Source organism: Pongo abelii, chromosome 9 (genome assembly GCF_028885655.2).
Source record: "Pongo abelii isolate AG06213 chromosome 9, NHGRI_mPonAbe1-v2.0_pri, whole genome shotgun sequence".
NCBI lineage: Eukaryota > Metazoa > Chordata > Mammalia > Primates > Hominidae > Pongo > Pongo abelii.
This window is the reverse complement of record NC_071994.2, coordinates 116,858,958-116,886,446: the sequence shown is the minus strand read 5'-3', so window position 1 is coordinate 116,886,446 and position 27,489 is coordinate 116,858,958. Positions and strand designations below refer to the sequence as shown.

At 46.6% G+C, this 27,489-nt stretch overlaps 1 protein-coding gene and 1 pseudogene across 2 annotated transcripts; one reads left to right on the top strand and one right to left on the bottom strand.

Moving 5' to 3' along the window:
- Window positions 1–273: 273 nt before the first annotated feature.
- On the bottom strand, window positions 274–4,410 carry LOC100444876 (peptide chain release factor 1-like, mitochondrial; annotated as a pseudogene).
- A 365-nt stretch (window positions 4,411–4,775) lies between these two features.
- On the top strand, window positions 4,776–26,122 carry TMPRSS5 (transmembrane serine protease 5). Of its 2 annotated transcripts, XM_002822493.5 has the most exons (13): window positions 4,776–6,979; window positions 12,611–12,713; window positions 13,087–13,185; window positions 13,618–13,740; window positions 15,231–15,366; window positions 15,678–15,791; window positions 17,205–17,248; window positions 18,221–18,383; window positions 19,607–19,785; window positions 21,938–22,036; window positions 22,504–22,646; window positions 22,960–23,112; window positions 24,623–26,122. In XM_002822493.5, the coding sequence occupies exons 1-13, from the start codon at window positions 6,977–6,979 to the stop codon at window positions 24,635–24,637; spliced, it is 1,374 nt and encodes a 457-aa protein (XP_002822539.2). In that variant the 5' UTR covers window positions 4,776–6,976; the 3' UTR covers window positions 24,638–26,122. The 2 variants fall into 2 exon arrangements, with proteins under 2 accessions (XP_002822539.2, XP_002822540.2); XM_002822494.4 differs by lacking the exon at window positions 4,776–6,979 and having other exon boundaries at window positions 12,625–12,817.
- Window positions 26,123–27,489: the final 1,367 nt, after the last annotated feature.

Genomic DNA, 27,489 nt, shown 5'->3' with positions numbered 1-27,489 from the left:
AAATGTAAATGGGCTAAATGCCCCAATTAAAAGACACAGACTGGCAAATTGGATAAATAGTCAAGACCCATCAGTGTGCTGTATTCAGGAGACTCATCTCACGTGCAGAGACACACATAGGCTCAAAATAAACGGATGGAGGAAGATCTACCAAGCAAATGGAAAGCAAAAAAAAAGCAGGGGTTGCAATCCTAGTCTCTGATAAAACAGACTTTAAACCAACAAAGATCAAAAGAGACAAAGAAGGCCATTACATAATCGGGATCAATTCAATTAATTAATCTCAGTAGGCTGGGGTAATATTGCTACTGTCATGGTGCTAGTATGGATGCGGCCTTGCTTTTCTGTCTTTGGCACTCTTCGTACTCTGTGCACACCTCCTTCAAATTTCATGTGCCTATAGGCTTCTGAACCCCCAATGCTGGCAGATGCATGTCTACGGCCACCTATTTCACTTGGAAAATATTCCAGGGTTTCAAAATGCCATCTTTTAAATGCAGCATATTGCTGATACATATCAAATATCTCTGAAGTAAACAACATTGCCTCCTGACCTCCAGCTCCTGCAGTTACTTCCAGGATCAAATCATTTTCATCTGTTTCTTCTGATGCTTCAGCTGAGTTATCTCTTTTTGACACAAAGTTATTTCATTCTCTGCAAGTTTCCTTAAATCTTCATTCTCATGGTGCAGCAAGTGCTCGGTCTCCCGCAGCTCCTGCTCCTTCTCGTTCAGCAGTTTGACCACCGCCACCAACTCGGGCCTCCTGACCTTCAAATGGGCCTCAGACCCCGCCTGGAGCTTGAGGAAGGTCTGCAAGGGCCCGCCCTGGGCGAACAGCTCCTCCAGCGACGGGCCACCGGAGCTCAGGGATTGGCAGGCTGGGCCAACGGCCCCGCGGGGCCAGAGCCACCAGGCAGTGCCCCACAGAAAATGACTTTTTTTTTTTCAAGATGGAGTCTATCTCTGTCACCCAGCGTGGAGTATAGCGGCACGATCTCAGCTCACTGCAAACTCCACCTCCTGGGCTCAAGTGATTCTCCCACCTCAGCCTCCTGAGTAGCTGGGATAACAGGTGCATGCCACCATACCTGGCTAATTTTTGTATATTTAGTAGAGAAGGAGTTTCATCATATTGGTCAGGCCGGTCTTGAACTCCTGACCTCAAGTGATCCACTCACCTCAGCCCTCCAAAGTGCTGGGATTACAGGTGTGAGCCAACGTGCCTGGCAGGATTAACTCTTTTATCATTATAAAATGTCCTACTTTGTCTCTCACAATGATTTTTGTCTTAAAGTCTATTTTGTCTGATATTATTATAGTTATTCCAGCTCTCTTTTGGTTTCTGTGTACATGGAACCTCTTTTTCCACCCTTTGCCTTCAACGTATTTTGTCTTTAAAACTAAAATGTGTCTCTTATATATAGCATATAGCTTGATCATGGCTTTAAAAATTCATTCTGTCAATTTCTACCTTTTAATTGAAGAATTTCATCCATTTACATTTAGCATAACTACTGATAAGGTAGGATTTATGTCTATTATTTTGCTATTTGTTTTTTATGTCATATGTTTTTGTTTCATTTCTGCCTTGTGTTAAACAGTTATTTTCTAGTGTTCCATTTTAACTCCTCTGTCATTTCTTTTACTATATACATTTTAAAAGTTATTTTCTTAGTAGCCTGATAATTTCAATTAATATTTTAAATTATAACAATCTATTCAGATTAATACCAATTTAATTTTAATAGTATAAAAATCTTTGCTCTTATTACTTCCATTCTTTTCTTACTTTGTGCTGTATTGTCATACAAATTATATATTTTTGCACCATATACCCATCAATACAGATTTATAATTGTGGCTTTATGCAATTGTCTTTAAAGTCAGATGGGAGAACAAAAAGAATTACAAACAAAAAAATGCATTTATACTGTCTTTTATGTTTACCTATATACTTTCCTTTACTAACATTTTTTATTTCTTAATATGGATTCAAGTTACTGTCATATCTTTTTATTTCAGCCTAAAGGACTCCCTTTAGTATAGTCATGCATCACTTAACGATGGAGATACATTCTGAGAACTGTGTTGTTAGGCGATTTTGTCATTGTGTGAAATAGAGTGTACTTACACAAACCTAGATGGTATAGCCTACTACACACCTAGGCTATGTGGCATAGCCTATTGCTCTGAGGCTACAAACTTGGATAGCATATTACCATACTGAATACTGAAGGCAATTGTGACACAATACTAAGTATTTATGTATCTAAACATAGAAAAGATACATTAAAAATACAGTATAAAAGCTTCATTATAATCTTGTGGGACCACTGTTGAATATGTGGTACACTGTTGACAGTCATGTGGCATATGACTGTATTTCTTGTAGGACAGGTTTGCCAGCAATGAATTCTCTTAGTTTTTGTCTATCTGAGATTATCTAAATTACTTTTTCACTTTTGAAGGATAGTTTTGCTAGATACAGAATTTTGGTTGACAATCTTTTTCTTTAAGGAATTTGAATATGCCATTCTGGCTTCCATGGTTTCTGATGAGAAGCCAACTCTTAACTGTTAAACTGTTGATTGAGGATCCCTTTGTATGTGGTAAGTTGCTTTCCTCATGCTGCTTCCAAGAATCTTTCTTGTTTTTGTCCTTAAACAATTTGATTATGATGTGTTTACGTGTGGATCTCTTTGATGTATCCTATTTGGAGTTTATTGAGTTTTTTTGCATGTGCAGATTAGTATTTTTCATCAAATTTGGAAATTTTTTGGTCATTATTTTTTCAAATATTATTTCTGCTTCCTCTCTCTTCTCTTTCTTGGATTCTCATTACACACACACATACACACACACACACACACACACGCTACATATTTTTGATGTTATCTCAAATGTCTCTGAACCTTTGTTCATTTTTCTCCATTCTTTTTTCCTTTCTATCCCTTAGACTGTATAATACAACTTACATATGTTTAATTCACAGTTTCTTTCTTCTGCCTGCTCAGATCTGCTGTTGAGCCCCTCTAGTAAATTTTTCATTTCAGCTATCACACTACTCAACTCCAGAATTTATATTTGGTTCTTTAAAAAAATATATAATTTCTATCTCCTTGTTGATATTCATTACCTGATAAGATATTATTCTCATACCTTTTTCTAGTTCTTTGTGTATGGTTTTCTTTTCTTCTTTGAGTGTATATAGAATAGCTGATTTAAAGTTTTCATCTTATAAGTTCAATATATGGGCTTCCTCAGGGACAGTTTTTATCAATTATTTTTCCCCCTGTGTATGTTCCTTACTTTCTTGTTTCTTTGTGTGCCTCATAATTTCTTATTGAAAACTGCATTTTAAATAACATAATACAATACAGCAACTTTGGAAATAAGATTGCCTCCCTTCCTCAGGGTTTGTTGTTGTTGATGTTGCTTCTTTGTGTGTTTAGTGACTTTTCTGAGCTAATTCTGCAAAGTCTGTATTTTTTGTCATGTGTGGTCACTGAAATCTCTGCTTAGTGTTCAGCTAGTAATTAGACAGAGAGTGCCTTGATGTTTGAAACCAATAAGTCACCTTGTTTTTGCAGAGTGGCTCTGTGTGTATGTTGGGACATGCCTTCAACTCTCAGACAGGACACTGACAACTCCACCTTAGCCTTCCTGCTTGTGCAGAGCCTTAAGCTTAGCCCAGGGTGAGAGCTCAGGACCTTCCTTAGTTTTTCCTGCACATGTGCACAGCCCTGGGCATGTGCACCCTCCTGTGCATACATATGGGCTTTCTATATTTCTTGGGATATTTCAGAGCCTTTCAAGGCCCTTTATAGATATTTTATTCCCCCACATTTTCTTTTTAAGGTTTTTGGTTAGCCTATTTTTTTTGTGCCTCAACTGTTATCCATTGTTTTAGGCAGCCACAAAGTCCAACAATTGTCTCTAGTTGTTTTCAACAAATACCCTTAAGGAAAAAGCTGTTCACTCCAGGCAAGCTTTGAGACAGGTGAAATAAAGACAGTCTTGCAAATGGTATCTTCCAGGAAACCACTAGACAGGTCAAATAATTACAACTCTCTGGGAATGAGGTTTTGAAGGAACTCCAAGGCTGTTCTACCCTTTCTTGTAGCTGCCAGGCTGCTGGTTTCCATGGTGATTGTGGTTTGTTGGTTTTCAAAGCTACTGCAGAGTTGGAGTGAGGGGGATGGAATTGGAGCAAGTTAAAATGCCACAAGGCTCACTCTCCTTTCTAAAATTATGTCATTTTTTTTTTCTTGAACGAAGACTTCCCAGATTGCTATAAACTTTTGATTAATTTCCAGAGTTCTGAAAAAATTGATTCTCACCATTTTTTGCCATTTTTCTCATTGCTCTTAGGGAGGAGGGAATTTTCAGAGGATTTTATTCCTACCATTTTCATTGACGTTACATGCAATATATTTTAATTACCCTTCTCTGTGATTGCTTTGTCACTTCTCAAAACTCAGTTCAAATGTCTCCTCCATTGCGAAGCCCTCTTCTTTGTATCCTCAGGGCAGCTATTCCTCTATTCTCCTATACCTCTGGGTTTATGCCTTTGTTATTTCACTTTTCATAATAACAATTACTTACATCTGTTTCTTTTTTATTTTATTTTATTATTATTATACTTTAAGTTTTAGGGTACATGTGCACAATGTGCAGGTTAGTTACATATGTATACATGTGCCATGCTGGTGTGCTGCACCCATTAACTCGTCATTTAGCATTAGGTATATCTCCTAATGCTGTCCCTCCCCCCTCCCCCCACCCCACAACAGTCCCCAGAGTGTGATGTTCCCCTTCCTGTGTCCATGTGTTCTCATTGTTCAATTCCCACCTATGAGTGAGAACATGCAGTGTTTGGTTTTTTGTCCTTGAAATAGTTTACTGAGAATGATGATTTCCAATTTCATCCATGTCCCTATATAGATATACCTACAAAGGACATGAACTCATCATTTTTTATGGCTGCGTAGTATTCCATGGTGTATATGTACCACATTTTCTTAATCCAGTCTATCATTGTTGGACATTTGGGTTGGTTCCAAGTCTTTGCTATTGTGAATAGTGCCACAATAAACATACATGTGCATGTGTCTTTATAGCAGCATGATTTATAGACCTTTGGGTATATACATCTGTTTCTATCCCTTTTTCCAGTCTGTAAGCACCCAGTCTGTGACTTGTTCATCCCCCATGCCCAGGCTAGTTTCTGACACACAGTAGATATTCAGGTTTGTAGTCTGAAGAGTATTGTCCTAGGAGACCTCAGAGCCTAGCCAAGGGCTTCTGAGTTCCAGCCACCATTTCTCTCCTTCTCCTTCTATAATTCACAGCTGGCCTCTGTCTCTTCATTGTCTTATGTGTGCTCTGGTGTGATGACCATAAGTTCAGATTGACACACTGAGTGTATGATATGGTTTGGATCTGTGTCCCAACCCAAATCTCATGTCAAATTATAATCCTCAATGTTAAAAGTGGCCTCTGATGGGAGGTGATTTGATCATGGGAGTGGATCCTTCATGATCAAGAAAACTTCATGATTCATCATCCACTTGGTGCTATTCTCATGATAGAGTTCTCATGAGATCTGGTTGTTTAAAAGTGTGTGGCACCTCCCCCTTCTCTCTCTTGCTCTTGCTCCTGCCATGTTAGAGGCCTCACTCCCCCTTTGTCTTTCACCATGATTGGAAGCTTCCTGAGGCCTCCCCAGAAGCAGAAGTCACTGTGCTTCCTGTACACCCTGTGGAACCGTGAGTCAATTAAACTTGTTTTCTCTTGAAATTATCCAGTCTCAGGTATTTATTTATAGCAGTGCAAGAATTGACAATACAGTGTATGAGGAAAATAGGGAGCAAAAAGTTAAATCCTGTGTGGGTGACATTCAGCAACAACAACAACAACAACAACAACAACAACAATAGCAGCTACTGTTTGCTGAATACAGTCTGTGCTAGACACCAGGATATGGGCTTTATAGGCAATATCTCAATGAATTCTAACATCAACCCTATGAGGTATGTACTATTATCCTCATTTTACAGGTGAGGCTGAGTAAGGGAAGTGGGAGAACTGAGGTTGGATGAAGGCCTGACTCTAAAGCCTATATTCTTAACTGTCCCATCTGAGGGGTTTTTGAGCAGCCAATTGGAGGAAAGGAAGCCCCACCTGTGTTTGCCTTCCCTAGGACCTATTCTGCCTCCTTGTCTAAAGAGATGTGCCTGCTCCCAGGTGTGTTTAGCCCCATGTGGGCTCACCTGGGTCACCTTGTGTTTTGAAACAAGATAGCACTGAGGGCTCCTGCTGCAACTGGCTCCCAGGGCAGACAGGGGTAGAGGCCCCACTTCCCTGGCATTGGAGTGACAGATGTAGCCCTCGGGCAAGAGGTGACAAAGATCTTCCATCATCATCCCAACAATTCCAACATGGTGACAGCCCCAGACTGCTAGAAAAGCCAACCCACATGGAGGCGAAAGAAAATCCAGAGGGCTCAGAAACGTTTCAACAAATGCTGATATCGGTCTCTCCAATACAGCTCTGTCCGCAGGAAGGGAGAATTCTGCCAGCATGCATGCATGGGGCACACTTTTTGGCACAAGGGACCTTGTTGCTAAGCAACAGTAGTTGGCCTCCCCTCCTCCCCACAACCTTTTCCTCTGTTTCTGAGTTTCCAGTTAGCAGATGGGAGGGGCTGGGGTTGCCTAGCCCAGCCCAGCCCTTGTCCCTTTTTCCTGCAACAAGGGGCCTATTCATGGGTCCTCAGCAGAGTCCATTGTCTCTGTGGCGCGTGTCTGTGTGAGTGTTGGAGTAGGGATACAGGGAGGGGCTGTGTGCGAACCAGGGAGACCTCATCTTCCAACCAAGCTTGCTGGGCTAGCTTTAATCAATGCTGGCCTGAGAACAGAAGCAGAACACTGCCTAGTAGACCCTGAGGCTTTACAACAGTGCCACTGGCCCCTATGGTAAGGCTACGCCTCTGTGCCATCCCTGCTGTGGCCTCTCTCTTTCTTTCTCTCTCCCTCCTCTGCCCTTGGGATTCTAGGCTGGTGGACAGAGCCTCCTGAGGCAGCTCTGGTACAGGGGCTGGATCCTAGCAGGGGCCCTGTGTGGCCAATTTCCTGTTTCCTCCCCAGGGACTGCCCTTTATTATCCTCTTTTGTCCCTCTTAGATCTATCAAGTGCTTTGCACATACGTGGTGCTCAACAAATCATTATTACGTTGAACTTCCACTCAAAAAGAGGAGCAAGGAGTCCTATAATTTTAAAGGCCATTTTTTTTCTAGGCTAGCACATGAGCTTGGGCAGTTGAATTTTGAGGTGGAGCAGTACATGAGGTGAGGCCAGTTTATTCAGAGGCTGGGTTTAAAGCCAAGCTTCCTTGGTACTGAGGCAGAAGAAAAGACTGGCCATGCCCTGGAATTCTCTCTAGATCACGCCTGCCTCTCCACTCAGAGAGACATCAGCTCAAGAGCAATCACACAACCCCAGAGAAGAAATCCAAACCTCACCTTCTGTTGCTGCTTCTCTACTATCTTATGGGTGCTTGACTGGCTCTCCCAAGCCTGCTGTCCTCCAGCCTCACTGCCTGTGTCCTGTGAGTCTCATCTCTAGGCACAAGAAAGAATGTGTGTGGTTTGATACAAACCATGACCTCTGTTTCTCCTGGAAAAGCAAGGCCTGCAGCTCTTGGGAGGTCCAGTCCTATAGGTCCTGGGCTGTGGCTGGTGTAGGGAATAGGGAGGTGGGGCTGGTACCTCTTTCTATAGGCAAGATGTTGGGGCTGCTGCCCTGTCTGTGAGCTGAACTGGCATGGGTGCTCTGGGTCCAGTGGAATGATTTTCGGGGAAATTTGGAGGTGATTGACCTAGGTGAGTCTGACAAAGTCTTTCCTTCCTCCTGCCGGAGGGTTAGGAAGACAGTTCAGTGGAGTACGAAGGCATGACTGGCGAGGTTTTGGCGTGAAAAGAACATTTCATGTGACACATGAAAATCACATTTAAGCCAATACTGTCCTGGAGTCAGCGTTTCAGGCTTTTATCCTCACTGGGTACAACCCTATGTGTTGACAGGGAAAGATGCAGGGGAGACAGTAGTCTGCAGGGGAAATGGGAGTTGCTTCAGTTTTGAGAGATCTTATCAACCCTACTGGATTATAAATTTTGGGGGGAAGGATCCATAGCTTAGGTGTAGTTCTTATTAATATTATTATACTTAACATTTGTATTGGGCTTTACAATTTTTAAAGTCATTTTAATTCACGTTATCTTATTTGTACCTCCCTCTGTCTCTCCCTCCCCCCTCCCTTCTTTCCTTCCCTCCTTTAATGTACTTTAACTGAATTCCCACTTTGTGCCAGGCCCTGTGCTTAGCCCTGGGATGGAAAAACCAGTGAGAAAGGAGAGAGAAGGAAGTAAATGAGCACAATATAGGGCCCAACAGGTGCCGTATGCATAGAAGGAAGCTTCCTGGAGAAGTGACGTCTGTGCTGTCTTGAGTTGTCCAAGTTCACATAGTAGGTTGCACACTTAGCTTTGAACTGTCTGGTGTTTTTTTTAAGATCTTATTTTCATTACTCCTCTTCATGGTTCATGAGCTTCAGGCACACATATGACTTACTCTGCTCTACGCTTTCTTATCCCCATGCCTTTGCTGATTCAATCCTCTTTGTCTGGACTGACCAATGCCCATTATATCAGCTCAAACCCTCTTCATCCCTGTGGGCCTGTCTCAGAGGCCGCTTTTTCTAGGAAGCCTTCTGTGATCACCTCAATGAGAAGTAAGCTCTTATTCTTTTGAATGATGATGGTAGTGTATTAGTCTGTTCTCACACTGCTATGAAGAACTGCCTGAGACTGGGTAATTTATAAAGGAAAGAGGTTTAATTGACCCATAGTTCTGCATGGCTGGGGAAGCCTCAGGAAACTTACAATCATGGTGGAAGGGGAAGCAAACACACTCTTCTTCACATGGTGGCAGGAGAAAGAAGTGCAGAGTAAAGGGGGAAAGCCCCTTGTAAAACCATCAGATCTTGTGAGAACTCACTCACTATCATGAGAACAGCATAGAGGAACTGCCCCCATGATCCAATCACCTACTATGAGGTCCCTCCCTCTGTGCATGGTAATTACAATTCAAAATTACAATCCAAAATGAGATTTTGGGTGAGGGGACAGCCAAATCATATCATTCTATCTTGGTCCCTCCGAAATCTCATGTCCTCATTTCAAAACACAATCATGCCTTTCCAACAGTCCCCCAAAGTCTTAACTCATTCCAGCATTAACCCAAAAGTCAAAGTCCAAAGTCTCATTTGAGACAAGGCAAGTCTCTTCTGCCTATGAGCCTGTAAAACCAAAAGCAAGTTAGTTACTTCCTAGATACAATGGGATACAGGCATTGGGTAAATACACCTATTCTAAATGTGAGAAATTGGTCAAAACAAAGAGGTTATAGTCCCCATGCAAGTCTGAAATCCAATAGGGCAGTTGTTAAACCTTAAAGTTCCAAAATGATCTCCTTTGACTACATGCCTTATATCCAGGTCACGCTGATGCAAGAGGTGGGCTCCCATGGCCTTGGGCAGCTCTGCCCTTGTAGCTTTGCAGGGCACAGCCCCACTCCTGGCTGTTTTCATGGGCTGCAACTTTTCCAGGCTCACAGTGCAAGCTGTTCGTGGATCTACCATTCTGGGGTCTGGAGGATGGTGGCCTTCTTTTCACAGCTCCACTAGGCAATGCCCCAGTGGGAACTCTGTGTGGGGGCTCCAACCCTACATTTCCCTTCCATACTGCCCTATCAGAGGATCTCCATGAGGGCTCCACCCCTGTAGCAAACGTCTGCAAGGGCATCCAGGTGTTTCCATACATCCTCTGAAATCTAGGTGGAGGTTTTCAAACCTCAGTTATTGACTTCTGTGCACCTGCAGGCTCAACACCACAAGGAGGCTGCCAAGGCTTGGGCTTGCACCCTCTGAAGCAATGACCTGAGCTGTACCTTGTCCCCTTTTAGCCATGGCTGGAGCTGATGCAGCTGGGACACACAGTACCATGTCCCAGGCTGCACAGAACAGGGGGTCCTGGCCTGGCCCACAAAACCATTTTTCTCTCCTGGGCCTCTGGTCCAGTAATGGAAGGGACTGCTCTGCAGGTCTCTGACATGCCCTGGAGACATTTTCCCCATTGTCTTGGTGATTAACATTTAGCTCTTCATGACTTATGCAAATTTCTGCAGCAGGCTTGAATTTCTCTTCAGAAAATGGGTTTTCTTTTCTATCACATCAACAGGCTACAAATTTTCCAAACTTTTATGCTCTGTTTCCTCTTGAACACTTTGCTGCTTAGAAATTTCTTCTGCCAGATACCCTAAATCATCTCTCTCAAGTCCAAAGAGCCACAGATCTCATGACAGTGTGATCTAGAACCAGAAATACCATTTGCCCCAGCAATCCCATTACTGGGTATATACTGAAAGGATTATAAATCATCTTACTGTAAAGACACGTGCACACATATGTTTACTGTAGCATTATTTACAACAGCAAAGACTTGGAACCAACTCAAATGCCCATCAATGATAGACTGGATAAAGAAAATGTGGCACATATACACCATGGAATACTATGCAGCCATAAAAAAGAATGAGATCATGTCCTTTGCAGGGACATGGATGAAGCTGGAAGCCACTATTCTCAGCAAACTAACACAGGAACAGAAAACCAAACACCACATGTTCTCACTCATAAGTGGGAGTTGAACAGTGAGAATACATGGACATGGGGAGGGGAACAACATACCCCAGGGCCTGACTGGGGGTGGGGGACAAGGGGAGGGAGATCATTAGGACAAATACCTAATGCATACGGGGCTTAAAACCTAGATGACAGGTTGATGGGTGCAGCAAACCACCATGGCACATGTATACCTATGTAACAAACCTGCAAGTTCTGTGCATATATCCTGGAAGTTAAAGTAAAATAAAAAAATAAAAAAAAAGAAAGACTATATGTCACATGGTTTCATTTATATGAAACTATAAAAAAGGGAACTCTAATATACAGTGAGAGAAACAGATCAGTGATTTTCCAGGGCTGTGGGTTGGGGAGGAGTTAACTGCAAAAAGGCAGAAGGGACATTTCTGGGGTGACCTTCATGTCCTATATTTTGACTGTGTTGGTCATGTGGGTGTATACCTTTGTCAAAGTTTTGATCTGAGAACTTAAAATGTATGTAATATTTTGAATGTGCATTATGCCTCAATAAAGTTGAACAAAACACCCCCCCCCAAAAAAAACCCACCAAAGTTCCACAGATCTCTAGGGCAGGGGCAAAATGCTTCTAGTTTTTTGCTAAAGCATAGCAAGAGTCACCTTTCCTTCAGTTTCCAAGACGTTCCTCATCTCCATCTGAGACCACCTCAGCCTGGACTTCATTGTCCATATCACTATCAGTATTTTGGTCAAAACTGTTTAACAAGTCTCTAGGAAGTTCTAAACTTTCCCACATCTTCCTGTCTTCTTCTGAACCCTCCAAACTATTCCAACCTCTACCTGTTACCCAGTTCCAAAGTCACTTGCACATATTTAGGTATCTTTACAGCAGCACCAATTTACTGTATTAGTTTGTTCTCACACTGCTATAAAGAATTACTGGAGACTGAGTAATTTATAAAGCAAAGAGGTTTAATTGACTCACAGCTCCTGGCTGGGAGGCCTCAGGAAACTTACAATCATGGCAGAAGGGGAAGCAAACATATCCTTCTTCACATGGCGGCAGGAGAGAGAAGTGCAGAGTGGAGAGGGAAAAAGCCCCATATACAACCATCACGTCTCATGAGAACTCACTCACTATCATGAGAACAACATTTGGGAACCACTCCCATGATTTAATCACCTCCCACGAGGTCCCTACCCCAACACATGGGGATTACAATTTGGATTACAATTCAAGATGAGATTTTGGGTGGGGACACAGCTAAACCATATCAGGTGGTTTAGCTGAACTTTCCTTCTGTCACTTAACATATTGTGCTTTACATGACTTATCCTCAGGACCAGACTACAGGTTCTTTGACGCAGTCAGAGTGGGGAGTGGTCCACGTTGGTTTATTCTGAACTCCCTGTAGTGTCCCCCATAGTGACCTGTGCACTTGGACCAAATATCTATGGAATGAATGAATGGGTGGGTGGGTGCATGGTAGAGGGGCACTTCTTCCTCTGAGATAGGAGGGAATGAAGAAGGGTGGGATCTTGAAGCTGAAGGAGGGTGTTGAGGGACTTTAGCAGATGCCTTCAATGTTTATGGAAGACGAAGGAGTGGCTAGGAGTGCGGGCTTTGGAGTGGGCCAAATCTGCATTCAAATGTTTGCTACTGGCCAAGTGAGAGTAAGATCAGTGGGGTTAGGGGCCCCAGGAGGGCACAGGGGAGCCTGGCAAGGTATTTGTGGGAATATACAGGGAGTCTCCAAGATGAGTAGAGGTTTACAAGTGGCAATGGAATCACGACTCGGGTTAAAGAATGGGGACTTGGACTGGGCTGTGACTTCTCTTAGCAGTCCTTGATGTGGGGATCCTGGGTGTCTGGCCCTTATTTCCCCAGAGCCTGATGCTGCATGACCAACCCCCTGTGGAGGCCCAGTATGCAGAGGAGGGCCCAGGACCTGGGATCTTCAGAGAAGAGCCTGGAGACCAGCAGCATCCCAGTAGGCCAGACTGGGCCATAGGGGAATGACAGGGTGGGGACAGTGGAGGGCAGTCATCCTACATTCCCCGGATCCTCCCTGGGGTCAGCCCCACATGATTGATGGTGAGAGGCTGTCTCACTCTTTATCCCCAGACCTGCTTCTGCTCCCCATTTCCCACTTTAGGGATTGAGTGGGATTTGTGGGCTTCAGTGATCAGGCCCTCTCCATCTTCTCCTGCACCCCACTCCCTCCCTAATCTGGGCTGATGGGGCAGGAGGAGGTGTCCTGTTGGAGCTCTGTGGGTGCCTAGCCCCATGGTGGTGACTTAGGGTGAAGTAAGACAGGCTGGCAGGAGCAGGGGACCCAGATACTCTTCTGCCCTTTCCCACAGTTTCTCAGGCAGTGTGCTGGCGTTCCAGGCGACGTGGCTGTGCAGTGCTGGGAGCCCTGGGGCTGCTGGCCGGTGCGGGTGTTGGCTCATGGCTCCTAGGTCAGTGCTGGGGGCTCTTCTCTGGTGTGGGGGAGGTTGGAAGGGAGAAGCAGGTGCTCAGCAGGTGTTAAAGATAAATGGGACAAGTGTCTTCCTCAACTACTCTGTGCAGACAAGGGGAGAAAGGGTGAAATTGCAGCAGGAGGGATCTAGGCTCTACATAAAGAAGAACAAAGTGTATGATCCAAGGAGGCCTTAGTCAGACTTTTTCTGGAAATCTTTCCCAGTGAGACAGACACAGAGGGAACACACACAGACAGAGACAGAGACATACTGAGAGACAGATATATATATAGAGAGAGAGACAGAGAGAGAGAGAGAGAGAAAGAAAGGAGAGTCAAAGAGGCAGAGATAGAGGCTGAGGCTGAGAGAGACAGCACCTTGACCCCCTCCTTTGGAAATCAGACCCTTTCTCTTTGTTCTTCTCTAAAGTGCTGTATCTGTGTCCTGCTGCCTCTCAGCCCATTTCCGGGACCTTGCAGGATGAGGAGATAACTTTGAGCTGCTCAGAGGCCAGCGGTGAGGAAGCTCTGCTCCCTGCACTTCCCAAAACAGGTGGGCTGCACCCCTAAGGCTATGGGCCTCCCTCCCCAGCAGGGACATGTCACAGCTGGGGGCAAGAGAACCCACACTGAAGGGCCATCTGTTCACTGCCAACCATATGTGTTTCCCTCCTCTAGTGTGAGGGCGGTGACAAGGTGTTACCTTGCAGAGGTGATCTCTGATTTGGGGCTTTCAGTGCTCCCTGAGGACTGTCCTGATCTCTAGCTGGGGCAAGGTCTGGAGACCAGGCTGGCAGGAGGGATAGAAACTTGCCATTTGGGGCAGAGTGAGCCAGGGACATGGGGGAGGAGGGATCAGGTGTGTGTGGGAGCCAGTGTGTGACCAGCAGGGCCACCTAGGGACCTGGGAACATCAGCCCACCTCATCCCCACTCTCCCTCTCCTGATTGTCCCCTCCCCTCCAGGTAAGAGTTGGGGATCAGAAGGTACAATGCTGTCCAGAGGCTGGGGCTTAGAATAACTTCATTAGAATAAGGTTGGAGTCTGTCTTTGACTGTGTGACTTTGGGCACATTACTTCTTGTTGCTTCTGTTTCCTTCTCCATAAAATGGAAATACAAATATTTACTGAACAAACTTTTTAAGGATAAAACAAACTAATCTAAGAGAAGATATTAGCGCAGAACTTGTGTAGTAGTCTGTTTGGTTTGCTGTGACTAAGTACCACAGACCGGGTGGTTTAAACCACATTTATTTTCTCACCTTTCTGGCGTCTAGGAGTCCAAGATCAAGGTGCTGTGGAATTCGGTTTCAGGAGAGAGCTCTTTTCCTGGATTGTAGATGGCTGTCTTCTGCCTGTGTACTCCCCGGGCCTTTCCTCTGCTCTTGAGGGGAGAGGGAGCTCTCTGGTGTCTCTTCCTCTTCTTATAAGGACATTGGCTCTATTGGATCAGGGTGTCACCCTCGTGACCTCATTTAACCTTAATCACCTTCTTAAAGGCCCTGTCTCCAAATAGAGTCACATTGAGGGTTGCGGCTTTAACATATGAATTTGTGTGTGTGTGTGTGTGTGTTTGGGGGCGGGGACATGAGTCAGTCCATAACAGCCTGGGAAAAGCATACACTCAACAACCGGTAACTATTATTATCACAAGATTTGAAATCAGAAGAACTGGACTTAAGTCCTGGATCCATCATTTCCTGACCCTGTGATCTCGGGGAAGTTGCTTAAATTCCATGCCTTAGTTCTCCTTCTGCAGAATGGAGAGGATGGCAGTACTCATTGCACAGGGCTTCTGTGACAATGAGTGGTAGACCACGCTTAAAAACACATGGTTAAAATAGAAAACTGAAATGCTCTACCAAAAGGGGTGATACTGCTCTTGGGACTGGTCTCACTCCCCGGGGAGCAGGGAACTTGGCACTGGGTGACCCAGATGCTGTCATTAAGGCCTCTTCAAGTACTACAGAGTCCTGGGTCCAGCTCTTCCTGTCCCACCCTCCCACCATCCTCTTCCATGTGGTTTTCATGCTGTGATTTCAGTATCTTTCAGAATAAACAGCGAAGACTTCTTGCTGGAAGTGCAAGTGAGGGATCGGCCAGGCTGGCTCCTGGTCTGCCATGAGGGCTGGAGCCCCACCCTGGGGCTGCAGATCTGCTGGAGCCTTGGGCATCTCAGGTAACAGGAGTTAGATGTGGGTCCTGTGAAGGGGGAGGCCTGGCTGGCATGTGACGGGAGTTGGAGACCTCTATCTGCCCATCACTGGTCAATGTGCTCAGGAAATGTCAACAGGTCTTTTTGGCCATCTTCTGGCCTCTGGGCACAACGGTGCCCCAGCCCATTTCTCCGTTTGGAGTATTACTGCTTTTTAACAAGCATAAATCCCAGCAGTAGTCATTATCACAGTCTTGCGGTCACTATACTGGTATTATATCTCGTACACATTCCAGTTATGATTTCCTCCTGTTCTGTTCCCTTCTTCTGCCAAGACTCACTCACCACAAGGGAGTAAACCTCACTGACATCAAACTCAGCCGTTCCCAGGAGTTTGCTCAGCTCTCTCCTAGACTGGGAGGCTTCCTGGAGGAGGCGTGGCAGCCCAGGTAGGACTACTGAGGCTGTTAGGTGAGTGGCGTCCCTTACTTCCTAGTGGTCAGTCCAGCAAAAATCTCCTTTCTTGGGATCCCAGTGGTGAGGACACTGGTGGCCTAAGATAGGAGGACAAAGAGGAACATCTCCTAGTTAGAAATTACAAACTCAGTTCACATGAGCCCTATCTGTCACCACTTCACATCTGCTATTTGTTCTTCACAAGAAATGGAAGGTTGGCTATTATTGTCGCAAGATTTGAAATGGTACTCATCGCCATTTTACAGGTTAGGAAACTGAGGCTTAATAAGGTTAAAGAGTCTTGTCCAACGTCACATAAGTAATAAGCAGCCAAGTCAAGCCTTGAAACCAGGCTCCTCTTTCCAAGCTAAGTGCTCTCTGAATCCTGCCACACATTATTTGGATAATTCGGATATTTCAGGAGACAGATGGTTGAGTTGCTCTGGCTAAAAGTTGCTTGTAGTCTGGAGAGTCTCCTAGAGAAGAGGGCTGTGGAATGGAGCAGCCCCTTCCCCAGATTCTGGGGATGGTCTGGTATGACTGGGGCACAAGCAGAGAGGGTCTTTGTGCCTTCCTAGTCTTCCTCAAGATGCCTATCAGCCTCCTGGGATAGAAAGGTGGGCACCCCCATTACCACATTTCCAATTTGAACTGTTCCTTCAGGCCCCTCCTGTCCAGCTCTTGTGCTCAGGAATGTGGCTGGAGTTGGGAAGGTTCTGCAGGGTTCTTGTCTTGGATACCTGAATGGGAAAATGGAAGTAGGGGTGGGGGTGACTTCTCCAGGAGAGCCGGGAGGGCTGTGGATTTGGGAAACTAGGAGAAACTAAGTGGGTCTAGACATTGGACTGCTAGGGGCAAGAGGCGAGTAAAGAAAGAGAAAAGAGTTTTGGTCAAAAAAGGAACTAAGAGCTAAGAGAAAAGAGGGGAAAGAGGAGAGAAAGAATATGAATATGCAAGGCCCAGGCAGAGGGACAAGGGTGGAGAATACAGCACACCTAGGAAGGAGCATGGGGTGAAGAACCCTAGTCACGCACACACTCACCTATCCGTTCATTCATTCATTGAGTGTGTATTCATTCAGGACACTTAGTGGGAACAGTGTGGCTTTCTTATCTGTAAACACGCTATGTCCCAGTTGATCTGCAAGGACCATGAAGTCCTTCTGTTGCCCTCTGGGAGACTAGGCAAGAGGTGTGCTCCTGTCCTGGGGACCAGTGATGAGGAGGGGTCTGAGCGTTTGGGTAGGGGCAGGAAGGAAATGGTGGTATTCTTCAGGCTGTGGCTACTTGACAGCCTTAAGAACTGTCCACCACCCCCACCAGCCTCCCCCATTCTTCACGTCCTTGGATGTGTGTGGCTGCAGGGCGGCCCCTGCCCAACTTCTTGTTGGTACCTCTGTTTTGCAGGAACAACTGCACTTCTGGTCAAGTTGTTTCCCTCAGATGCTCTGGTGAGTCACACCTCAATTTATTTCAACAAACAATTTAGCCAATGTAGGATTTGTCACACAATATAAAATAACTAGTTGCATGAGGAGACAAGGCAAGTAGAATAAAATTCAGAAGAAACAATAGGTAATAGAAACTCCAGACATTAGGATTGGTAGATGCAGACTTTAAAATTACTATCCTTGACATGTTCAAAGATATAAAAGATGAGAAGGAGAATTTTGGCAGAGTGTGGAAACTGTAAAAATAACCAAATGGAAGGGGTGTTCCCCCTGCCTCAAGTGTGGAAGAGCCCTATGGTGAGGCTCTGCTGGGCCTGGGGTAGGGGTCTTGCCCACCTGCCCTTCTGCCTGCCAGGCCCCTTCTTGCAGTTGCTGTTCTGCCCCAGCAGAGCCCTTTCTAAGCCTCCATCATGTCCCTCACCAGCCACAGATCTGGGCTGATGATCTTCCTTCACTACCTGCCACTCTCTTCCTTGGCCTCTGACACCAACTCCACCTTTCTTCTGGAGAGCCCCAGAGGTGAAATTATTATTGGCTATTGAGTGACCTATTAGCAGCTTCAGGAAACTAAGGGCAGGTGGTGAATCAGGTACCAAACGGGAAGCAATCTGTGGAGTTCCTTTCATTGGTCTTCCCGTTCATCTACCTGTCTCTTCATCTGTCCATTCACACATCCTTCCACACACCAACACTTCGACCTTTACTACAGGACGGGCATTCTGTTAGGTACTGGGGCTCCATTAGTGCAGATACAGTTTCTGCTCTCAGCGGGCCTACAGCTGGATGGGGCAGGCAGGGGTGAAATCAACACTTCTATCTTCCCATCCCCCATACTTAGGACCAGGAATAAGAAAGGAGAGCTGTCCACACTGGCTCTCTGGGGCTTGGCACTGGGCCACGCTCCCTGAGAGTTAGGACCATGCTGACACTCACCTCTCTCTCTCTTTCTATCTTGCCCATCTATGTTGGCAGAGTGTGGAGCGAGGCCCCTGGCTTCCCGGATAGTTGGTGGGCAGTCTGTGGCTCCTGGGCGCTGGCCGTGGCAGGCCAGCGTGGCCCTGGGCTTCCGGCACACGTGTGGTGGCTCTGTGCTAGCGCCACACTGGGTGGTGACTGCTGCACATTGTATGCACAGGCAAGTCTCTGCGGCTGCTGAGGACAGAGAGCCTCAGTTGCCCTTTCTGTTCGGCTGTTGGTATGTCCTGTATCAAATGTTCGTGTCCAACTCTCTCCAGCTTTTTGCTCCAAAAGGGTAAGACTGGTGTTTGTGAAGTTCTCCCATTCAGTGTCAAGAACAGATCTCCACAAATAACAGTAATAATATGAAGATTTGTTCTTTATATTCATCAGTTTTATTTTTTTTGAGACAGAGTCTCACTTTGTTGCCCAGGCTGGAGTGCAGTGGCGCAATCTTGGCTCACTGCAACCTTCATCTCCTGGGTTCAAGCGATTCTTGTGCCTCAGCTGGGCACCACCATGCTCAGCTAATTTTTTGTATTTTTAGTAGAGATGGGGTTTTGCCATGTTGGCCAGGCTGGTCTCGAACTCCTGACCTCAGGTGATCTGCCTGCCTCAGCCTCCCAAAGTGCTGGGATAACAGGCGTGAGCCACCGTGCCTGGCCTCATCAGCTTTTAAGTGTTAAAAATACTTTCACATTCACAGCACCCTGTGTTTCTTCAGGCTTATCTTTGGTTCAATCATTTTCCATGTAATTATTTGGTTAATATGTTTCTTCCCCTTTAGATGGGAAGCTCTGCAGGAGCAGGGACTCTCAGTCTTATTTACCACTAAATCTCTTTGTAGATTTATCCACTGCTGTGTCCCCAGGGTCTAGAACAGTCCCTGGAATATAGTAGGTGCTTAATAAATACGACTTGGAGGAATGAATGAATGATGAGTGAATGAGCTCTTTGATCTTCTCTTGGTGCCGAATAGGGCAGAGAGTGTAATCCCCATTTTACTGAGGCTGGGAGGGAGAAGTGCCTCTCCCATGATCACACACGGTAAGTTGAGAGACAGGACCAGGGGAAGTTTTTCTGACACAAGGCCCTCTGTGTTTTTGTTATAAAACTTGGAGGGAAGTTATGCAGGAAAGAGGGAGTGATGGTTGCAGATGACCCATAGTCTTCTCTATCCATCAGTCCTGGAGCATTCATTAAGCAACTACTGCATGCCCAGTGTCTTGCCGGCTGCTGGGGTGATACTAAGAGGCATAGTCCGTGAGGCCTGGGAGCTCACTGCCTGCTGACGGCCCCCCTACCAATGGCTGCTCTGGCCAGCTTCCTCCACCTGCTACCTCGCTTAGGAACACCTCTTCTGCCCCTTCCTTCCCCGCTCAGCGTGGCCCCTGTGTGCAGTTTCAGGATGGCCCGCCTGTCCAGCTGGCGGGTTCACGCGGGGCAGGTCAGCCACAGTGCCGTCAGGCCCCACCAAGGGGCTGTGGTGGAGAGGATTATCCCACACCCCCTCTACAGTGCCCAGAATCATGACTACGACGTCGCCCTCCTGAGGCTCCGGACCCCTCTCAGCTTCTCAGGTGCGCCACTGGCTTGAGGGTGGGCAGGCTGGAAACTATGGCAAGAGAGGGTGGGGGCTGGGTGGGAGAGTGGTGAGCTGATTTCTGAAGTTTCCTCTGAACACGGTAAACCTTAAAACATTCTATTTATTTTGGGACTGTAGTGAATTTTGGCATCACCTGGTTCTGAAATTGTTATCAACTCTTATACAGGCTCTTTTGGGAAAAGAGGTTCAGACCCATTTCATAGCTTGGCTGCGGGTGGGCTTTGCCTTGAGGTCCGAAGCAGCTGCCCCATCCACCAATAGGCTGCTCCACCCCTGTCCTCAGGCTAGCCTCGGGTCCTAGCCATTTGGTGCCATGTTACAGTTTATGAGATACATTTTTTCAAATATCTTCTCTTTCAGTCCTCGTAGCAACCCTGATAGGTAGATGAAACAGGTAGATACAGACAAGAGCACTGCAGTGTAGGGAGGGAAGCGACTCTCTTCAAGGTCATGAGGCAAACAGTTCCTAAGCCTGATGCCAGGGCTCCTCCTGCTGCTGCACCTGCCCTAGAAGGTGAGCCCAGGCTGGAGCCATACCAGCAGCCACTCTCCCCGACACACACGTGCATGTGGGCATTCATCTACAAACACACACACACATGCACTCACACAGTCACGTGCACATAGACTCACACGCGAGCATTCACACATGCTCACATGTACATGCTCACATGAACACACTTGCGCACACACACCACACACACAAACATGCACTGTACACACACATATATATTCACATATACTTAACACTCCTCCCTCTCGTCATCACCTGTAGCCTTAAGTTTCCCAAATAACAGTCATTGCCATACACATTTCACAAATTGTATCACATACATGAACTATCGTTCAACACATATTTCTAAGGTTGGGCGTGGCGGCTCACGCCTGTAATCTCAGCACTTTGGAAGGGTGAGGTGGGCAGATCACTTGAGGTCAGGAGTTCAAGGCCAGCCTGGCCAACACGGTGAAACCCCATCTCTACTAAAAATACAAAAATGAGCTGGGCATGGTAGCTCATGCCTGTAGTCCCAGCTACTCGGGAGGCTGAGGCAGGAGGATCACTTGAATCTGGGAGGCAGAGATTGCAGTTAGCTGAGATCATGCCACTGCACTCCAGCCTGGGTGACAAAGCAAGACTCCGTCTCAAAAAAAAAAAAAAAAAAAAAAAGAAAAAAAGAAAAGAAAACTTTCTTAGTTGACTGAAAGAAGTACATTTAAAAGAAAAGTACTATTATATTAGTATCTAAGTGGTAGATACTACATGGGTATCTACTGTAGTAGTATTTCTCTTTTAAATATACTTACTTAGTTATAATAAATAGTATATTTACTATATACTATAGTAAGTAAATAGCATATTTACTATTTAAATATACAAAATAGGTATAGTAAATAGATAATAATTAGTATCTCTAGTTAGAGAACCTATATTACTTACCTAACTAGAGAACCTATGTTACTTATAATAAATAGATACTAACCACAAAAATATGTAACATGAAAAGAAATCAGTGTGGAAGTTATAGGTAGCCGAGTCCACTGCAGAAATTGCTGCACCTGGGCGTGCTGTCTCCTGTTTGGTGGGAGGATGGTGGGCTGTAAGAAAGGCACAGACCAGCACCAAACGAAGTCTTTCTCTGTGATGCGGTTAGAGGGACTGAAAGAGAATTGAAAAGGACATGGCATTCTCCCCAAGTGAATGCTTTACTCAATGGCATGCCTGTGTACTACCTAAAATCATTGGATTTTAGGCTGCACCCATTGGATATGTCACATGTTTTTGGAAACACTGTCCTCATTAGAAGTTAGGTACCCATTGCCTGAAAGAATTTTCACCCTCACTCTATCCCCAGGTGTGGAGAGGGGGCAGCATGGGCCCTGTGCACCTATAGAGGGCACCATGCACACTGCAGTTTGCATGCTGTCCTCTGTGACAGGGGACCCCAAAGATGGGACAGTGCCCCACTTGCATAGCCATCTAGGAGGCCTGGCTGGTGGAACCTAGGAACCAGGACTGTTTGAGAAGGGGGGTGAGGAGGACTTGCCCGTCCTGGGTCCTTCGCCCAGGCTCTGCAGTGGGGGAAGCCAAGCCTGACTGGGGACCAGGACCATGTGCCTCTCTACAGACACCGTGGGCGCTGTGTGCCTGCCGGCCAAGGAGCAGCATTTTCCGAAGGGCTCGCAGTGCTGGGTGTCTGGCTGGGGCCACACCGACCCTGGCCATAGTGAGTCAGCTCCCTGGGCCCTCGGTGCAGGGCCGGGTGTGGGAGGCATTCTTCCCCAGGTTGAGGCAAGGCCACATCCCCCGGCCACGTGACAGTGCCAGCTCTGTTTTTCCCTGGCATCACCCTTGGCCAGGCCTGGGGGCTCCAGTCTCCCCTGCTTGGGCTTTTCTGGGGAGAACATCTACTGCAAGTTTTCCCTAAACCCAGATCCTTTTACTCCCCCTCCGCTTGTCCCAGGAGCGCCATGGTCTCACATTTGGTGTATGTGTGAGTCCTCCTCCTCTTCCCACTCCCAGCCCCCAAGTCTGATAGCCTACTGCTTCTTTGCTCAGGGTCCACAGCTCCCAACCTGGGCTCGCCTCTTTGGGTGTCCCTGTCTCTGGGACTTCTAATTACGTCCCCTCTTGCTGTTCTGCCTGCCTGGGCCTTGCTTTGTGCCCTGCAGTTTTTCTCAGTGTCTCTCATAGCTTACAGCTCGGATATGCTCCAGGACACGGTGGTGCCCCTGCTCAGCACTCAGCTCTGCAACAGCTCTTGCGTGTACAGCGGAGCCCTCACCCACCGCATGCTTTGTGCTGGCTACCTGGATGGAAGGGCTGATGCATGCCAGGTGTGGCCTGTGGTGGGTGCGGTGAGGATGGGAGTGGAGGTGGGGGTGGGAGGGCAGGGGTCCTGCTGTGACTTGGCCCCCTGCCCTGGTCTGAGCTTGTGGGTGGTGTGAGACAGCCTCTCTAGAAGGAGGGGCACCTAGGCAAGTCTGGAGCTCATGCTAAGGGTTTAAGGAGGGGTGAGGCCAGCAGGTATCTCAGCTAGAAGCAGGCAGGGCCCAGTAAGGAGATTCCACTTGCCATAGTGGTCTGGTGCTCTCCATCAGGAAGAACTAACTGGCTGTTTCTCTGTGTCTCCATGCCTGGATCCCTTAGGGAGATAGCGGGGGCCCCCTGGTATGCCCAGATGGGGACACATGGCGCCTGGTGGGGGTGGTCAGCTGGGGGCGTGGCTGCGCAGAGCCCAATCACCCAGGTGTCTACGCCAAGGTAGCTGAGTTTCTGGACTGGATCCATGACACTGCTCAGGTGAGTGTGGGGGCAGGAGTAGGGCAGGGAGGTTTCTAAAGGACCTGGCCTCGAATGCAAGGAACCTTACCCCTTAGGCCTGGGCCCTGCTGGGGGCTGAGGAGGGGGCTAGGACATGTTCCCCAGAGTGAGTGGAGGAAGAAGTGAAGCTTAAACATTGAATCCATTGGATTTATATCAATTTAAGGATGAACTGGGTAAGAGTATGCCTGAGTTTGTGTCCCAGATCTACCATTTCCTGTGTCGACCTTTGGCAAGTTTCTAACTTTGGTAAACCTTAATTTCCTGATAATAACCATCATGGCTACTTATATGCTATTTTTATATGCTATTAAATAAGACCTGTACAATGCCTAGCACAGTGCTAGGCTTAGAGTGAGTGATCTGTGGTGTTTTTTGTTTTTTTTTTGAGATGGAGTTTTGCTCTTGTTGCCCAGGCAGGAGTACAATGGCGCAATCTCAGCTCACTGCAACCTCTATCTCCCGGGTTCAAGCGATTCTCCTGCCTCAGCCTCCCAAGTAGCTGGGATTACAGGCATACGCCACCACGCCTGGCTAATTTTTTGTATTTAGTAGAGATGGGTTTCACCATGTTGGTCAGGCTGGTCTTGAACTCCTGAGCTCAGGTGATCCACCAGCCTTGGCCTCCCAAAGTGCTGAGATTACAGGCGTGCACCACTGTGCCAGGCCTATCGTGTTATTTATGTGTATATCTGTTACCATCATTCATCCCTGGTCTGTAAGGCAGTTACTAGTGGCCTCATTCCCTGCACTGTGGAGAGAGCTCAGCATTTAGCAGTTCGGGTTCTGCATCTATGTAAATTGTGTGACTCTGGGCAAGCCACTCTCCTTCATCTGTTCAATGGGAAGGCCAAATGAGATAATGTGTATAAAAACACATTACTGGTCAGGTGGGGTGGCTCATGCCTGTAATCCTAGCACTTTGGGCGGCCGAGGTGGGCGGATCACGAGGTCAGGAGTTCGAGACCAGCCTGGGCAACATGGTGAAACCCTGTCTATACTAAAAATACAAAAATTAGCTGGGCATGGTGGCACGCACCTGGCTACTTGGGAGGTTGAGGCAGGAGAATCACTTAAACCTGGGAGGCGGAGGTTCCAGTGAGCTGAGATCGTGCCACTGCACTCCAGGCTGGGCGACAGAGCAGGACTCTCTCTCAAAAACAAAAACAAAAAAAACAAAAAAAACAAAAAAAACCCATTATTTACATAAAGTATTTTATAAATTTAGGGCATGATCATGGAAAGCATCTTCCTCTAAGGTTGGGCAGGGGTGGGGGTTGGTAGATAACACATTCGGAGTTTATAGGGAATGTATGTATTGATTTTCTCAAAGAAATCTTACAAAAAATCTTGAGCAGCAGATATTTTTAGCCCCATTTGATAGAAGTGAAAATCAAGGCCCTGCATGGTTAAGTGATTTACTAAAATAAAAGTCGCTTGGCTAGTGTAGAGCCATGCTGTGAATAAGTTCCTTTCCCTTTTGCTCTAGGACTCCCTCCTCTGAGTCCTGCTGTTTCCTCCAGTCTCACTGCACACCACCGCCTCATGCTTCCTGGGGCCTTCAGCAGCTCCACTAATGGAGGAAAGGCAGTAGCCTCCGATGCAGAATGCATGGACCTCCTACTACTGTGCGTGAGGAACAGTCACCACCCACTGGCCAGCCACCCAGCCACCAGGTCTCTCCTCTTGGGCCCTGATTTCAGAGTCCTCTTTCTCACTAGAGACTCAATGATAGAAGAGAGGCTGGGGCTCGGTTGGGCATGCTGTGGTTGCTGAGGGATGAGAGGGAGGAGGAGAGAGGTAGGAGCTGGAGATGAAGAGGCTGCTGGAAGCAGCAGGAAGCCTGCCCTTCTCCCCTCTCCCCTCCCTGCCCCTGTGTGAGTCTTTTGGGAGGGTGCTGGGAGGTGCCCCCAGTCCCGCCTTTTCCCTGTGCTCTCAGGTGGGCTAAGTGCCTCCCTAGAGGACTCCATGGCTGAGAGGCTCCTGGGCAGACGGGGTCAAGGCTGGGCCAGCCCAGATGAAGCCTACGGGAGTCAGGACCCTCTCCACTCTCCCTCTCCACTCCCCTTCCTGTTCTCACCTGGCTCTGGCTGGCTCTGTCTGGGGTGGGTGCACTGGAAAACAAGAAGGTTGGAGTTGGTCTAGGACATTGGTTTTAAATGACAGTTCTGTGAACTGGTCCAAGGAGTTCTGTTATTAAAGTGATATATGGTCTTGGTCCAGTTTTCTCTGTCTCCTCTCTCTCACTCACACAGACAGACACACACACACACACACACACACACACACACAAACACATATTACAGGGTAGAATTACAATTTTCCTTCTATCTTCTATACATATTGAAGCTTTGGTGCTGACTCCTGCTCATCTACTCGAGAATTTGGGTTTGTGCTTATTTGTTTTGCCCAGGCTGGAGTGCAGTGGCACCATCTCTGTTCACTGCAGCCTCGATGTTGTGGGCTCAGTGCCTGCCACCTCAACCTCTCTGGTAGCTGGGACTATAGGTGCATGCCACCACACACGGCTAATTCTTCTTTTGTATCTTTTGTAGAAATGGGGTTTGTTTAATTCTTTAAATTTGTTAAATCTATATGTTGGCCGGGCGCGGTGGCTCACGCCTGTAATCCCAGCACTTTGAGAGGCCGAGGCTGGCAGATCACGAGGTCAGGAGATGGAGACCATCCTGGCTAACACGGTGAAACCCCATCTGTACTAAAAATAAAAAAAATTAGCCAGGCATGATGGCGGGCGCCTTGTAGTCCCAGCTACTTGGGAGGCTGAGGCAGGAGAATGGTGTGAACCCGGGAGGCAGAGCTGGCAGTGAGACTCCGTCTCAAAAGAAAAAAAAAAAAAATCTACATGTCATGATCTGCAATGAAAAGCCTTAGCCATCCAGGTGCTCTGAGATCTTGAGTCTGAGAAACACTTAAGTCAATGCTCTCTTGTAAAGGTTTGGTTTTCCTGCAAGGCCCATCTCTCCTTCTCTTTCCCCATTTTTTTTTTTTTTGAGACAGAGTCTTGCTCTGTTACTCAGGCTGGAGTGCACTGGTGTCATCTTGGCCCACTGCAACCTCTGCCTCCTGGGTTCAGGCAATTCTCCTGCCTCAGCCTTCCGAGTAGCGGGGATTACAGGTGCACTACAACCACCATGCCTGGTTAATTTTTTGTATTTTTAGTAGAGACGGGATTTCACCATGTTGGCCAGGCTGGTTTCGAACTCCTGACCTCAGATGATCCACCTGCCTCGCCCTCCCAAAGTGCTGGTATTACAGGTGTGAGCCACCGCACCTGGCCCCATCTCTCCTTCTTAGCTCTTGTTTTGGAACTGGGCCTTTTGACTTGGCCTCTCTTTTTGAGTTTTATGCCCAGTTAGCATTTCCTTGGGTAAGCGTCTCCCCAACTCTCTCCTCTCTAGCAGTTAAAATGTAATTGGCATCTTGTTTCTAAAAACTGCAGGGAATTTTTTATGGTGCTTACCCAAGGAAATGCAATTAGTGTTTAGCAATAATAGAACTTTGTGAGTCTATCAGCATATTTTTTGAGGAGTTGTACAAATGATTACTCATTTCTAGAGGGTCTGCTCCCTTTACATGAAGTGCACTAGAAAATGAAGGTTTCAATTTACTGCCAGTTTATTAACCAGGGAAGTAGTTGCTGGGAGTCTGCTGTCAAATTGTAGAAGCAACGTGGGAGAAGTTCTGCTGAATGGCAAAATAGCCTCGCCCTGTGTCCCTGGAGGTCAGACCTTCAGCCTCTACCCTGAGATTAACATTTACTGCCCAGCTCCCTTAAGTCCCTGCCTCAGGAGGCACTGATGGGGTAGTGGATCCCCCTGGACAGGGATAAGTTAACAGCAAATCCAGCAGCTGTGATCTTTTTTGTGTTTCTGATGTCAATCATAATCATTTGCATATTTAAAGGGAAGTTAAAAAAATTACAGCCATCAAGGTCTTTCAATAATCAGTAACATTTGAATAGTGTTTTACAGTTTAGAAAACACGCCCATATGTGGGAGCTCACAACATCTATGTGATGCAGATATTATTATTATTGTCCTCATTTTCCAGATAAGAAAATTAATTCAGAGAGATTAAGTGACTCCTCCAAGACCACCCAGCTGGTAAGCACCAGAGCCAGGATGTCAACCGTGGGTCTTTTTACTCTAAATCCACATCGCTGTCATGCACATGAATGAATGAGATGGTCCAGTATTGCACAGAAGAATAGAATTGGAAGGTACTTGCTCAGGTCACCTGGTGTAAGTCACCTGCTTATAGTAATGCATTGGCACACCTACTTTTTTTTTTTTTTTTTTTTTTTTTTGAGACAGTCTTACTGTCACCCAGGCTAGA

Coding starts and splice junctions, on each gene's coding strand:
- TMPRSS5 (XM_002822493.5), top strand. Junction 12,714..13,086: donor TGGAGACCAGCAGCATCCCA/GTAGGCCAGACT, acceptor CCTTTCCCACAG/TTTCTCAGGCAGTGTGCTGG. Junction 22,037..22,503: donor CCACACCGACCCTGGCCATA/GTGAGTCAGCTC, acceptor TGTCTCTCATAG/CTTACAGCTCGGATATGCTC.